Genomic DNA, 15,173 nt, shown 5'->3' on the forward strand with positions numbered 1-15,173 from the left:
TGTTTGTGTGTGAATAAATGGTCTCACCACTTTTTAACAGATTTTCCCAGGAAGGTTTTTAATGGTTCTGGATGAGCAGACGGGAATAAAAAACAACAAAAAACCTGTTTTTGTTCATGCTTTAAGACCCGAAACAGAACAAACACTGAATTACTTCCACTTTTCAGACAAGAGGAGCATGCAGCGGCAGCAAACACAGAGAGCAGCTCATTTTACAGCTTCCAAAGAACAACCAGCGTCAGAATAAAAAACATCGAGAGCTCGTCTTTTAAAAAGTGCATCGGAGACATCAGTCCAGTCTCATAAATACAGGATCCACTCTTCTGCCTGGAGACTATTTGGTTTTCCAAATGCTCAGGTTGTCTCTTTGGGAAGATTTGTCCGATTGAGATTTTTTGACAAAATCTTCTTCCTTTTAAAAATAAAGTTTTTTGTTTGTTTGTTTGTTTGAGACGAGGAGAAGCAGCGGAGACAAACGGGAGGGGGGGAGGGGGGGTTCTTAAAAAGTCATTCACCTGACACAGAGAAGACAGATGATTGGTCTCATTCATGGAGGATTATTGTGTCGTTTTAAAAAGGGAAATAAAAAGTGTTATTATTTATGTCCAAACTATTAAAAAAAACAAATAACTCATCATGAAAAAGTGTGGCTGAGAGGTCAGAGGTCAACCTGCTGTGTCTTTCAGGAGAAGAAACAAAAATATCCTAATAATAAAGGAAACATCCTGGAATGTCCTGGAGGTGATCCTGGAGTTCCCGTCAGTGAACCGCCACCGCGGAGGACGCCGAGGAGCAGAGCGCCTCTCCGGGCGCCCCCGGGCTGCTCTGTCCGGTGGCTGTCTGCGGGGACGTGGGACTCAGAGGCTGGGGCGAGTTCGCAAGGAAAGCCGGGATGTGCGCGGGCAGCCCCGGCAGGGCCGCCATGGGGGCGGGCGTCGCTTTGATGGGCAGCGGGATCGCGGGCAGGCTCAGCGGCATGCCGTACGGAGAGTAGTCGCTCATGGAGACGGGCGCGGCGGTGTCCATCATCCCGGGGCCGTACACGTGCGGCCAGGCGGGGGCCAGCGGGCCGTGCAGCGGGCTGTGCAGCGGGTACCCGGCGGGGAAGCCCCCCAGCCCGCCGGGCATCTTGTACTCTCGGGCGATGATGCTCTCGATGGCGAACGGGTGTTTGAAGCCGGACGGCTGGGTCACCGGGCCGAGGCTGTAGCCGCCCCCGCCCGCGCCCGCGCCCGCGCCCCCGCCCCCGTGCGCGGCGGCGTGCAGCGCGCTGAGCCGCAACTTGGCCTGCTGCTGCAGGTAGTGCGCGGCGGCGTCGTGCGCCTTGCTGGGGGCCAGCGGGTCGGCGGCGCGCACGCCGCCCACCTTGAAGCGCTTCCTGCGGCGCAGGAAACTCCCGTTCTCGAACATGTCGCCGCAGCGCGGGTGCAGCGCCCAGAAGCTGCCCTTCCCGGGCTGCTCCGGTCGGCGGGGGATCTTGATGAAGCAGTCGTTGAAGGAGAGGTTGTGCCGCAGGGAGTTCTGCCAGCGCTGCGTGTTCTCCCGGTAGTACGGGAACCGGTCCATGATGAACTTGTAGATGTCGCTGAGGGGGAGCATCTTCTCCGGGCAGCTCTGGATGGCCATGGCCGTGAGGGAGATGTAGGAGTAGGGGGGCTTCTGGTCGCTGTACGTGCTCCTCCCCGGGCGAGGCATTCTGCTGCTGCTGCGGGTTCGAATCCCTTCGCTCGATCCCCTCCTAAAGTTTCTCCAAACTCTTCAGAAAAGAGAGAAGCAGCGGACGCGTGGTTCCGCGCTGCGGGTCCGGCAGGTGCGGCGCGGTGTCCGTCCTCCTGTCCGCCGCGGGGTGTCCTCCATGTCCCTGCCCGGTCCCCGGTCTGTCCCGTCTGCGGGCTGGACGGCGGTGACAGCAGCAGAAGAGACCTCCGGCGTGGAGCTTCATTAATGGGCCGCTTCTCCTCTGTCACGTGATCACAGCGAGGAGGAGGAGGAGGAGGAGGAGGAGGAGGAGGGGGGCGGGGCGGGGGGGGGGGGCGGTGTGCTTTCATTTACATCCAGACAACAGTTTCATTTGTAGCCGTTAACAGAGGGAAGACAAGCCGGGCGAGGAGGCTGCATGTCGGGCTGCATGCGCTGCGAATGTGGAGGTATGTTTGCGTGAGTGCGTGTGTGGGTGCGCGTGTGTGTGTGTGTGTGTGTCGGGCTTCAATTTGCACAAATAAAGCGGCTTTTCGTCTTTCTTTCTGTTTCATGTCGCTGCTTTTATTTTATTTGCTCAGAAACCATTAAAACAAAAATAACCTGAAACGAACATTTCATTAAACTTCAACTATTTGTTCGTTTCGACTCGATCTAAAACGGTTTCATTTAACCGAAGTTCTTTAATCGATTTTCACTGATTGTTTTAAGTTAAAAATTAACTTTAAATGGCCTCAGAGATCCGGTCGCATTTATTCATCTTCCACCTTAAAATATGGAGAATCTGCAGACTTTAATCTTTTTAAACACAGAATATTTAATTTTAATGATTTCAATGTTTGCTGCTCTGACTTTCATTTCTGTCTATTTATTTTCTAGATGAAATATTACATATTATTTTTGTCATTTTGTCTGTCATGGAGAAATTAACATTAATTAATTATCGATCATTTTTATCTCAGCACAAGTTGAAAATGGTTGACCAGACAAAATTAGTATTCTAATTACAGAAACTAATAAGTACAGAAATGTATTTATTCTAATAATAATAAAAACAATAATAATAAAACCAAATAAAACAATAATTGAGAAATAAATAATTAGACTGATCACGCCAATTTTAATACATTTTATGCTGCTAAATGTTGAAGTGTCGATATTAATGATTATTCAATCATAAAAAACGGAGGAAACATTTTTTTAAATGTATTTAAAATGGATAAACAAACGCGTTTGATATTTTATCTGATTAAAACGCAGCTGATGATCCTGCTTTTAATCTTCCCAAGTTGTTATTGTGTCCGTGAACGCAGCATATGTTTGACATCGGATTAATTGACTGGTGACAAACCGGAGGCGCTGCTGGTTTTAATGGTCCCATGAGGACGGGGTGGGGGGAGGGGGGTGACAACAAACAGCCACTTTCACACGTCTAACCTTTGACCCCTGCGGATAATCTGACGGAGCGTTCAGGAGAGAGATGCTCTGAAGCCTGGAGCGGAACGGGTTAAATATATTTAGTAAAATATAATACCGATGTTAGTAATTTATTTACTTTTCTAAATGTGTTTTAATTTAATCTTTATTTACGTCATTTTGTTGATTTATTTCTGAATAAGGTTAATAAAAGTGGTTTAAAACAGAATTAAGCTCTTAATTGATTCATTCATTGATCACAATGATTGATCTGTAAATTCATATTTTAGATGTATGGCGATATTGATCGGTAATGACATTAGCACATCGTTTAGGGTTTATTTTTTTATCAATTTCTCTTCTTAATTTCTTCTTCCTCTTTCATCATTTTCTTCCTGTAGTGATCTATTGGTTGATTATTGATATCTGGCCATCCACATCAATAACAGTTCAACATCATGATCGTCAGACGGGGACAGACGGGGACAAAGACCAGCGGCTGAAGCAGCCAATCACAATGAAGATACATTTTAAGGATCAAAGATAACTTCATTAATCCCAGAGGCGCAAAAACGACAGACACTTCCAGCAATTAAAAGATCAACATCACAAAAGATAAAACAAGAAGAAAATGATTCAACGTAGAAGAAATGGTCAGAGGGGGCGGGGCTACAAATAATACATATAAAGCACGTATTTCATTAAAATAGTAGAATTATTTTTAAGAGGCGGCGGGAACAAAGGAGTTTCCAACCGGTCCTGAAGGAACGCCTCCCTGAAGCTTTCTGATTGGCCACACCACAGCCAATCAGAGAGCTAGCCCTCAGATGCTATAAATATGTAACCCGAAACATGATAAATATTTAGTCCTCTTATAAAGTATACAGAGGAGAGAAACAACCGGAAGAGTTTGATCATTTCAAAGATCAATAACTCTCATCATCTTCCTCCTCCTCCTCCTCCTCCTCCCTTTCTTCTTTGTTTTTTTCAACCACTGATTTTTAACACTTCTGACAATCTGACACGTGTGTGTGCGTGCGCTATTCTGTACATACCCCTCCATCCTTTTGTTTCTTTACTTCCCTCAAAAGAACAGAAGAAGAAGAAGAATTGACAAGTGGAGGATGAGGAGGGCAAAGAGGATGTGAACGCCATTTTAGCACGCCAGTTAGCGTTAGCTTCATAGGGTGGTGCTAACAGTCGGGTAGGGCTTTTCTATCCCTCTTCTAGCCTCTTGCTGCTCCTGCTAATGTCGCTAACGTCACGTTGAGATGGCCCCAGCTAACACTGGCTAGCCTGTCTGCTCTGTAGCTAGCGACGTTGTGGGAAACATAGCATCGGGCCTCCTCTGCCACAAGTCCGGTAGAAGTCCAGAGACACACCTGTCCTCAGGTATGGCAAATGACATCATCATTGTCCAGCAACGCTCACAGATCTGGGATCGGGGTTCAAGTTAGCCAGCTAGCTAAATACATCGTGAAGGCCGTCTCATTGGCCGAAGAGACGAGTCCTTCTGGATTAAATAAATTCAGATTACAAATCTGACAATGAGTGTTATTATCGCGTTAAACTGCTCAGCCATCTGTCAACCAACCAGACGCAGTCACGGCGACCCGTCAGCCAATCAGGTGACGGCTCGCCGACCCGAACCCGTCTGCTCAGGATGGAGATTCTCTTGTTCTCCTTTCAAAGGAGTCCAGTTGAAGTGCTGGGTGGAGAATGAGGAGCGTGCTGAAGCACCACCGCTGCTGCATTTAAAACACACACACGCACACACACACATGCGCACACACACACACACACAGTATATAATCGGTTCTTCATCTGGTCCTCCTGGACGCCACCCCGTCTCCACAACTTAAAGACGTTTGCTACTAGCCGCTAGCAGCTAGCGGCTAGCTGCTACTAGCTGGTTGTTGGTCACATACGCAACACATTGTCAAAGCTTCCTGTCCTCCTTCCTGTCCTCCTTCCTGTCCTACTTCCTGTCCGACTTCCTGTCTGATTCCACCGGAACCCCGTCGGACACAGTTTTAAACACGAGGCGGTATTTGTTCCATGCCGAGTAAATAAAGGAAATAAACGTCATTCCTCTGCTGTTGTTGGAGGTTTTGTGGATTTAATCTAAACCATTGTTTGCTCGTGGAGTTTAGTTTGTAGTTTTTCCACTGTTCTCCTCTCAACGCATCAATTTGTGATGGATGAATAGCGACTTTCTGAACATCTCCACATCACGGCGCTAAAGCTAAGCGGTTCCGGGCGCTCCGGATCCATCCTGGCCTTCCCGGATCAGCTGTGAGTCTCTCAGCTTCAATTTAACCGCTGATTAAGCAGAGTGGAAGTTGATTAGCTAACGAGCGGCCGCCTCCAGGAGCGATGCTAATTAGCAGGGCTATTAGCGTCTGTCGAGATCAGCGAATGAGGCGCCGCTGCTCGTTAGCAGATTATCACTCTATCAAGCTGGCGACGTGGCGCCTTCATCAAAGCGAGCCGCCGCGGATAGGAGATCCAGATCGCCCAGATCCTGGTCCGCGCGCTACGCTAGCTTAGCATAGCGCTCACAAGTTGAAGTTAGAGATCTGCTGATGGACTTCTGATGAGGCGAAGAAAGTTAAATCCTAACGGGGCGTAATTACCGACGGGCCCGCGGACGGGTCCTCGGCCGCCCAAGTGCTCCCTGCTCGGCCGTCTCCGCGGCGACGCCTCCGATCGACCGCATCCCATCGGCGTCGCTCGGGGTGACGCTCGGGCCGAGGCCTAATTATTCCATTTGCCTGAACCTGGATAGCATTTAGATCCGAGGTAATTCAGCGTGGTGCAACTCAATTAAATCCGTCCTGACTGGGATTTATGGAACATCAACGGCTCCTCAGTGGGACCAATGGGAACGCTCCTTATTCATCCCCAAGTCCTCCTGATGCTGCGTTTCTGCAGCTCAATTAAATATACGAGCAATGAGAATGTTTCATGAGACTGTAATGAGAAAAGACGGGATCTCCTCCTCCTCCTCCTCCTCCTCCTCCTCCTGACTGGAGTTCAGTTAGCGGTGAATTAGAGGCAGTGAAAACACATTTAAATCCTCGTGATGGTGAAAACCGATCGGTGATCGGCTGCTCGTCCTTCCGTCCGGCTTGTGTCGACCCCAGAACACAACCGGCCGCCATCCAACCGGACCCGGTACCGATGAGGAGGTGGGGGGCGAAGCTAGCGTTGCTAAGAGCGCCGATACGCTCCACCGTGTGGAAGTCGACGACGGTCGCTCCACCCAAATCACGTAGCGTCAGAAACAGAACCTCGGAAAAACGAGGTTCTGTTTCTGACGCCGTTTGTCTGATTGTTAGCAGGATTACGGAAAAACGGAAATTGGTCTTATTCTAACTTTGAACCATTAAATTCTGAGAGCGATCCGTTACATTTTAACATTAAACCCATTTACGGATTCAGGAATCAGTTAAAAATAAACATCAGCTCTGATTCACTTTGACTTTTCATGTTGGTGTTTAAAGATACCGAGAACAATCTAGAACCTTCTGGTGCTGATCCAGATCACCGTGTGGATGGTGGAGATCCAGTTAGGAGGGGGGGGGGGGGGGGGGGGGAACGAGCTGCTTGGGGGAGGTCTGTGCTCTCTAGTTTTTTGTTTGTTTTTTTACTTCCTGACACGGGAAGTAGTTCTGGGGGAAGTTCCCGGTCTGAAGTGATGTCACATGAGTAGATAATGACGTCATTCTCACATCTGGACGACGTGTTCCTGTACCACAGTCAGTGAAGGCATCATGGCCGCCGCCACACTGAACATGAAGACGCATTCAGACGGAGTCGTGACGTCACGGCGCCGCAGACGACAGCCAATCACAGCCCGTTTTGTTTTAGGGGTCGTTATAATTGATGACAGTCTGCGGCGCCTTTATGATCCTCTCCAGTCCTTCACAGATAAAAGCCGTTTGGCATCTGGGCCCCGCCGGGGCCGAGGGGGCCGCACGCCGCCGCACGCCGCCGCGCGATACGATGAATATTTAATTAATAATTACTCACGTAATTCCTCCTCAGGAGTTATTATCCCCTAAACTGGCTTGTGAATTTAATTATTAGCAGCCTTTTTGTTTCCCCGTCCCCCTCATTACTGTCGGGATTGATGTAACATAAACTTCATTAAAACCCAAAGTGGGATTCTTTAATTAGGAGGCCGCCCTCGCCGAAGCCGGAATTAGCCAAGTCAGTGATGTGCAAATGAGCGCATTATTTAAGAAACATGCTGCAAGTAGTTATGCTAATTCACCGGGGTTCACAGTGGCAGACCTTTCCACTCGCGGGCGCGTATTCGTTACACGCACTATGCAAATTTAATGTAGCAGCCTTAGTAATGCCTTGTTAATTTATTCAGATTTATTGAGTAAGACTTGTCGAAAGTAGCAATTTAATTAGCCCATCTCCTCAGATGGCGGCCGGCGCTTCTTAAAAAGGCTCGTCGGAGAAACATGGCGTTTCACATTTCACGGCCATTAAAGCGAGATATTATGGGAGAGAAATCACTTAAAGGAGTCCCGGAGTTCCCCCCGAAGGGGGACGAGGGGGGGGAACCGAGCGGAGGCTGAGTCCACAGCCTTAATGGCTGAGATGATGCCGTTAGCTCGCCGGCCGCCCGGGAGGCGTTTACCGACGGGCAGGTCCCGGGACGCCGCCGGGGAGGGGCGGGGGAGCGGGAGGGGGCACCCAAAACTCACAAGAAAAACCAAAGCACTCCTCCGGCGCGAGGGGAAAAGGCCAGGAGGTCAGGAGGTCAGGAGGAGTTGAAACGGAGACATCAAGTTTCTAGTTCTGCAAGTTAAGCTGAATCTCATCTCATTTCAGACTCACAGCGCCACCTGCTGTTGTGGAGGAACCACAGAACGCTCGGAGCAGTAAACTATTCCCTTTGCTTTTTATTGGTATAACATTAAAGGCACCTTTTTTTGTGAGACGTCCTAAAGTTTGTTTCATCCTCCTAAAACTAAATCAAACTTTAAAGAAGGTCCGATTTGGTAAAAAATAAATAAATCTGCTTTTAATGTCAACCCTGCAGCCGGTAAACCAACGAGACGATCACCTTTCGACACCCGCGGGGGGGGGGGGGGCGATCTCAGGCGTGTTGATTCTGGAAAGCAGAAGCTACGCCGTCTGTCGGAGTCGCTTTGTCTCCGTTTGTCAGGCCCCCCCGCCCCCCCGGCGGCGTCGGGAGGAAACAGATTGGTGAATCAGTGAATTAAACCCACAGATATCCTGCAGGAAGTCCCCGCGCGCCGCGCCGCGCTCACGGGGACTTAGCGGGCGTCTGGGAGACGAATGGAATAACGGGCTTCTCTAAGGTCAAGCTTTGCTGCGCTGGGATCAGCTCAGACGTAAACGCCGGGTAATTCCAGGTCGGCTGATTGCCTCCCTCTCCAGACGATGTCGTTTTTGTCCGAGGAGCGGGGGCTGGCATTACGGCGGCGGCGTGTCGAGGGCCCTTGTCGGCGGCGGCGGCGTGCCGGCTGAGGCCCGAGTCTGGAGGAAGAGTAATAACGCATTACAGCCGTAATGTCTCTCGTACACGAGACACTCCTCGTCCAATCCTCCCGTGATCCCGCCACAGCCGCGCCGTCCTCCCGCGGTTTTGTCACGCCGGCCTCCTTTTTGTCTCGGACTCGCCGCGCCACATTAATCAGAGCGGAGCGCGGCGTCGGGGGGGGGACGAGGAAGTCATTAGAGAGGATGAATCTGTTGTATTTATTCCTCTGTTATGCAATAATAAAGACGGAGGACGGAGCGGGGGACGACGGGAAGTAATGGTCTTTACACAGGGCGGCCATTTGCTTTGAAAGAGAAGACGAAGAACGAGACCGGTGGGCGCGAGGACGAGAAGATAGAAGTTGAAATACGTTCCGTTACGCTTCAGCCACGAACATCCTGTCAGTCCGTCAGGTCTTCATCATCCTCCTCCTCATCAGGGGGACCCAAGAATGGCCTCCTGCCGTCTCATCTTTTGAGTTCCGTCTGTCCTTGTTTACTGGTTGGGCTACCGATGCCATCGATGCTATCGATGCTATTGATGCTAAAGATGCTAATGATACTATCGATGCTCATGATGCTATCGATGCTAATGATGCCATCGATGCAACCGATGCTCATGATGCTATCGATGCTATCGATGCTACCAATGCTAATGATACTATCGATGCTAATGATGCCATCGATGCTAATGATGCCATCGATGCTCATGATGCTATCGATGCTAATGATGCCATCGATGCTAATGATGCCATCGATGCTCATGATGCTATCGATGCTAATGATGCCATCGATGCTAATGATGCTATCAATGCTAATGATGCTCCCCATGCAACTGATGCTACTGATGCCACTGATGCAACCAATGCTACTGATGCTATCCATGCTAATGGTGCTACTGATGCTACTGATGCCATTGATGCTACCGATGCTACTGATGCTCCCCATGCAACTGATGCTACTGATGCTATCCATGCTAATGGTGCTACAGATGCTACTGATGCTACCGCTCGGTTGATGTGCAGGCCCCCCCGGGGCAGGCCGTGGGCTCGGCCCAAGGCGGGACCAGCTACCTGGACCGTCTGACATCCTGAATCAGAGTCTGCGGCGTAGATGGACAGAGACGTGAGGAAGACGAGGAAGACGAGGAAGACTCTGACCTGATAGAACTGTATGAAGGTGAGCTGCAGCACAAACGTCAGACGAAGACGAGATTCAGCTCGGCTGAAACGGCACAACGATGATGATGATGATGAAGAAACGAAAGACAGAAGCGAATCGTCTGTTTACTTCCACACTTTCTTTTAAAACTTGTTCTTCCATCGGGAGCGAAGAAGACGAGGATTAGCTCTTCATCCGCGCACCATTAGCGGCGGACCTTCGTCTCCCTCACTGCTGATTAAACAGCAGCTAATAAATCAAATCCAATCAGCTACAGATTAGCGAGCGCTAATTAAATCTAAATCCTCTTCAAACACGGACCGGATCTCGGAGAACCGAACTCGGAGTCCGATCCGGCCTCTCGGAGCTCAGCGCTCAAACACTTCCACGGAGCCACAGCAGGAAAACAATCTGAGCCTGTAATCCGTCCATCAGAGGAGGACGCTGCTTTCTCTGATGACCCTGAATGCAGCACGGCTTCCTGGGATGACGGTTCATCACGGTCTGTTTGCCCGGATTAAAAGTTTCTCTCCGGTCTCAGAGGAGTTCTATTTATAACACAACAAACACGCAAACCCCACAGTGAGACACCTTTCAGGTGTTCCTCCACCAACACACACCTGGGGGGGGGGGGGGGGGGTGTGTGTAAAGGATTCAAAACCCACGCGGACACGGAGAGAACATACAAACTGCACCGATGGGATTAGAACCCGGTACGAGAGCTCGAACCCCTCTTGACTAGATTTAATCTGGACTTCCTGGATAACGCCCACAATGACCCGATGACATCACCATCGGATCCAAACACACGGTGATCTGGATCAGCACCAGAAGGTTCTAGATTGTTCTCGGTATCTTTAAACACCAACATGAAAAGTCAAAGTGAATCAGAGCTGATGTTTATTTTTAACTGATTCTTGAATCCATAAATGGGTTTAATGTTAAAATGTAATATTTGTTCCTGACCTCATTCTGGATCAGAACCAGGAGACGTGTTTCATGATGGTTCAGATCGGACCCCTTCATGACTGGGATGTTTTAAAAGCCTCCGTTATAAGTAAATGGGAAAATCCAGATGTTTCTGTATCCAGACGGGAATCCGGATCATCTCAGACTTTAATGGATCCAAGTTAGACCAGAACCATCTTCAGATTGTTCTAATCCAGATCCATCCAAGAGTTTTTCTGCTAACAGAACCTCGTTGGAGGTCTTACCGGCCACTTCCTGTCTGTTTGACTTCCTAAAGACGATAATAAAACTTTCAACCGGGACGTCTCAGATTTGGACGATTGAAGAACTTCCATCGACAGACTCGTCTTCAGGGATCGCTTCCTCGCCGACGCATTCAACAACCTGCACGGGCTCAATTTGCTTCCACGGCTGCCCTCGGGTCCCACGGTCCCTGAACGCATCAGAGCAGTAATGCTGGCAGATCGTCTCGCTAACAGCTCGCGACCATTTGAATGGCGTCTCCCGGCTCTTGTTAAATCCCACTTTGTTCGTCCTCCGACAGTTAAAAAAATGACGGATGGCCATTATTATGGAAAGAAGGTTACTTTTATACACGGCTCGCGGCGCGGCGGGGGGGTGGGGGGGGGCTGCTCCATCACTGTCAGGGAAAATAATGATAAGATATCATAAGACACGGGTCGGCCATGTTAAGATGGAGTGCCCCCCCGCCTGGATCCCGTCTGTCCGCCGCAGCATTCATCTTGATTCTGCATCCGCTCGCACTTATTTTGCTTTACATCTGCAAAAAATACATCAAAGAGCTGCAGCGTGTCGAGAGAACAATCCGCTCACACACTTTAAAATAGATAACGATGATAAAACGCTCGTTTCCACTTCCGAGGACTTCAGGAAACACGGCGGACGTTCTGTAATCGACGAGCAGCACCCGAACGCAACACGGATACGTCCAACAGTTCAGACGGGTGAGGACAGACGGGTGAGGGCAGACGGGTGAGGACAGATGGGTGAGGACAGACGGGTGAGGGCAGACGGGTGAGGACAGAGAGGTGAGGGCAGACGGGTGAGGGCAGACGGGTGAGGACGGACGGGTGAGGGCAGACGGGTGAGGGCAGACGGGTGAGGACAGAGAGGTGAGGACAGACGGGTGAGGACAGACGGGTGAGGGCAGACGGGTGAGGACAGACGGGTGAGGACAGACGGGTGAGGGCAGACGGGTGAGGACAGACGGGTGAGGACAGACGGGTGAGGACAGAGAGGTGAGGGCAGACGGGTGAGGGCAGACGGGTGAGGACGGACGGGTGAGGGCAGACGGGTGAGGGCAGACGGGTGAGGACAGAGAGGTGAGGACAGACGGGTGAGGACAGACGGGTGAGGACAGACGGGTGAGGGCAGACGGGTGAGGGCGGACGGGCGAGGGCGGACGGGTGAGGACGGACGGGTGAGGGCAGACGGGTGAGGGCAGACGGGTGAGGACAGACGGGTGAGGACGGACGGGTGAGGGCAGACGGGTGAGGGCAGACGGGTGAGGACAGAGAGGTGAGGACAGACGGGTGAGGACAGACGGGTGAGGACGGACGGGTGAGGGCAGACGGGTGAGGGCAGACGGGTGAGGACAGACGGGTGAGGACGGACGGGTGAGGGCAGACGGGTGAGGGCAGACGGGTGAGGACAGAGAGGTGAGGACAGACGGGTGAGGACAGACGGGTGAGGACAGACGGGTGAGGGCAGATGGGTGAGGGCGGACGGGCGAGGGCAGACGGGTGAGGGCAGACGGGTGAGGACGGACGGGTGAGGGCAGACGGGTGAGGGCAGACGGGTGAGGACAGAGAGGTGAGGACAGACGGGTGAGGGCAGACGGGTGAGGACAGACGGGTGAGGGCAGACGGGTGAGGGCGGACGGGTGAGGGCAGACGGGTGAGGGCAGACGGGTGAGGGCAGATGGGTGAGGGCAGATGGGTGAGGGCATTCCTGCTGCACTGAATGGGTTAATATCTGTTGTTGATGCTTTTAACGCCGCTGTGGCGTTTCCATGTCGACGGCGCTTGCGTCTGATTGGCTCGCTGCCCAGCTACCTGCTGCGGTCTCCCCCCCGACTCCGCCCCCGATCAGACGCTTCCTGACCCAGAAGTGTCCCGTCCTGCGATGGAGACGGATGTTCGCTCAGCACGACGGGCGTGACCGAGGCCGCCATCGTCACACCTGACCGACCAATAGGATCCGAGCGAGAGCAGCTTCACCTGTCGGGCCGCTCCGGAGTGGGCGGGGCCTTTTCCAAACGTCATCTTTTAGCGTTATTTATTATCTCAGCGCCGACGCCTTGTTGGATCGATGACATCACGCGGCGCCGCGTGCTGATTGGACGCCCTCGGTGACAGCAGATTGATTCCCGGCGCTGCTGGAGTGTCTCTTTCATTAGTCTTCAGGTCCATTTCCTCCGAACCGGGACAGATCAGAGTATTAACCCATGCCTGGCCGCCTCGCTGTGATTGATGCCGGCGATTACATTCATAAAACACTTTGAGGGGAGGTCGCTCGTGTCCCACACTCGGGTGGGGGGGGACGGGGGGGGGGCGATTCCGAGACAAAGGCGAGAGAAAGAAAGTTCATATATAATCTGCTGCGGTTTGTTAGCTGATCTCACGTAAGAGAAAGTGTTGGTGTGTTCATTCATCACGTCACACACACGCACACACACACGCACACACACACACGCACACACACACACACACGCACACGCACACGCACACACACACGCACACGCACACGCACACGCACACGCACACGCACACGCACACGCACACACACGTCAGGGATCCTTTCACTGACTTTAGGTCCTCAAACGACAAGTATGTCGTATGACCCTCTGCGTGTGTGTCTGTGTGTGTGTGTGCGTGCGTGTGTGTGTGTGTGCGTGTCCATCCATCATGGTTTTATGTGTGAACTCCCTTGAGGTCGCTCAGCCGCAAATTTAATTACGTCTCAGCTCTTATTATCCGACTCACTTTGAAAAGCTGGACGGTGGTAATTCATTACTTTGGACAGTTCGTCCAGGACACACACACACACACGCACACACACACGCACACACACACACGCACACACACACGCACACACACACACACACTCCACAATGTTCTTCATTGCACCTTCAAACAGGACAGGTGAATATAAAGCCCCGCCCCCTGCAGGCTGTTCAGGTGTCCCTGTTAGAACGCACACCGCTGAGAGGAGCGTTTCTATTGGTCGCCATCCAGAATGCTGCAGGTGTGACGGCTGCTCCTGATGCGGAGGCGGCCAGCTGATTAGTGGGAGGTGGCCAGCTGATTAGTGGGAGGCGGCCAGCTGATTAGTGGGAGGCGGCTCCTGCAGCTCCTCTCTCCGTTATGATAATGAGCTCATTTCATATGCAGATACGGCCCTCAGAGACCTCCTCTATGCATTGTTCTTGTGTGTGTGTGTGTGTGTCTGTCTGTGTGTGCGTGTGTGTCTGTCTGTGTGTGTGTGTGTGTGTGTGTGTCTGTCTGTGTGTGTGTGTGTGTCTGTCTGTGTGTGTGTGTGCGTGTGTGTGTCTGTCTGTGTGTGCGTGTGTGTCTGTCTGTGTGTGTGTGTGCGTGTGTGTGTCTGTCTGTGTGTGTGTGTGTGTGTGTGTGTGTGCGTGCGTGTGTCTGTCTGTGTGTGTGTGCGTGTGTGTGTCTGTCTGTGTGTGTGTGTGTGTGCGTGCGTGTGTCTGTCTGTGTGTGTGTGTGTGCGTGTGTGTGTGTGTGCGTGTGTCTGTCTGTGTGTGCGTGTGTGTCTGTCTGTGTGTGTGTGTGTGCGTGTGTGTGTGCGTGTGTGTGCGTGTGTGTGTGCTGACTGGAGGACAGGTGTGTTTTCAGGTCACTGTGATGACGGAGCATCATCGGGACCAGATCTGACCTCAGGACTCGATCCGGGTCGATACGCCGGCCTCGGGAAGCGACGAGCGCCTCGAGATGAACCTGAAGCTGAAGCTGAAACACGAGTCCGGCCGTCTGACGTCACGGCAGAAACACCTGCAGCATCAGCTCACACACCTGTACACCTCTGACACGCCCGCCCCAGTCAGTACCCCTGAGGACGGCTAATGAACACGGTAACGCTAACACCTGGGGCTACACGCACACACACACACACACAGCACTGTCAGGAGGCGGAGCAAACGCCGTGGACTCACCGCATCCGCAGGATTAAACCACGAGTCGATCCTGGTTCCGAGTCGCTCTGGTTCCGAGTTGCTCTGGTTCCGAGTCGATCCTGATTCCAAGTCGCTCTGGTTCCGAGTCGCTCTGGTTCCGAGTCGCTCTGGTTCCGAGTCGCTCTGGTTCCGAGTCGCTCTGGTTCCGAGTCGCTCTGGTTCCGAGTCGCTCTGGTTCCAAGTCGCT

At 51.8% G+C, this 15,173-nt stretch overlaps 1 protein-coding gene and 1 long non-coding RNA gene across 2 annotated transcripts in view; both read right to left on the reverse strand.

Moving 5' to 3' along the window:
- LOC137898526 (uncharacterized) overlaps window positions 1-15,007 on the reverse strand; it is a 33,984-nt gene extending 18,977 nt beyond the window's left edge. The window contains exon 1 of the long non-coding RNA XR_011105605.1: window positions 14,966-15,007. This is a non-coding gene — a long non-coding RNA (uncharacterized lncRNA). The remainder of the gene's footprint in view (window positions 1-14,965) is intronic.
- Window positions 760-1,695, reverse strand: LOC137894459 (forkhead box protein B1-like). The gene has a single exon (XM_068739941.1). The coding sequence runs from the start codon at window positions 1,693-1,695 to the stop codon at window positions 760-762; it is 936 nt and encodes a 311-aa protein (XP_068596042.1).
- Window positions 15,008-15,173: the final 166 nt, after the last annotated feature.

The sequence above is a fragment of the Brachionichthys hirsutus genome, chromosome 1 (genome assembly GCF_040956055.1).
Source record: "Brachionichthys hirsutus isolate HB-005 chromosome 1, CSIRO-AGI_Bhir_v1, whole genome shotgun sequence".
Lineage (NCBI taxonomy): Eukaryota > Metazoa > Chordata > Actinopteri > Lophiiformes > Brachionichthyidae > Brachionichthys > Brachionichthys hirsutus.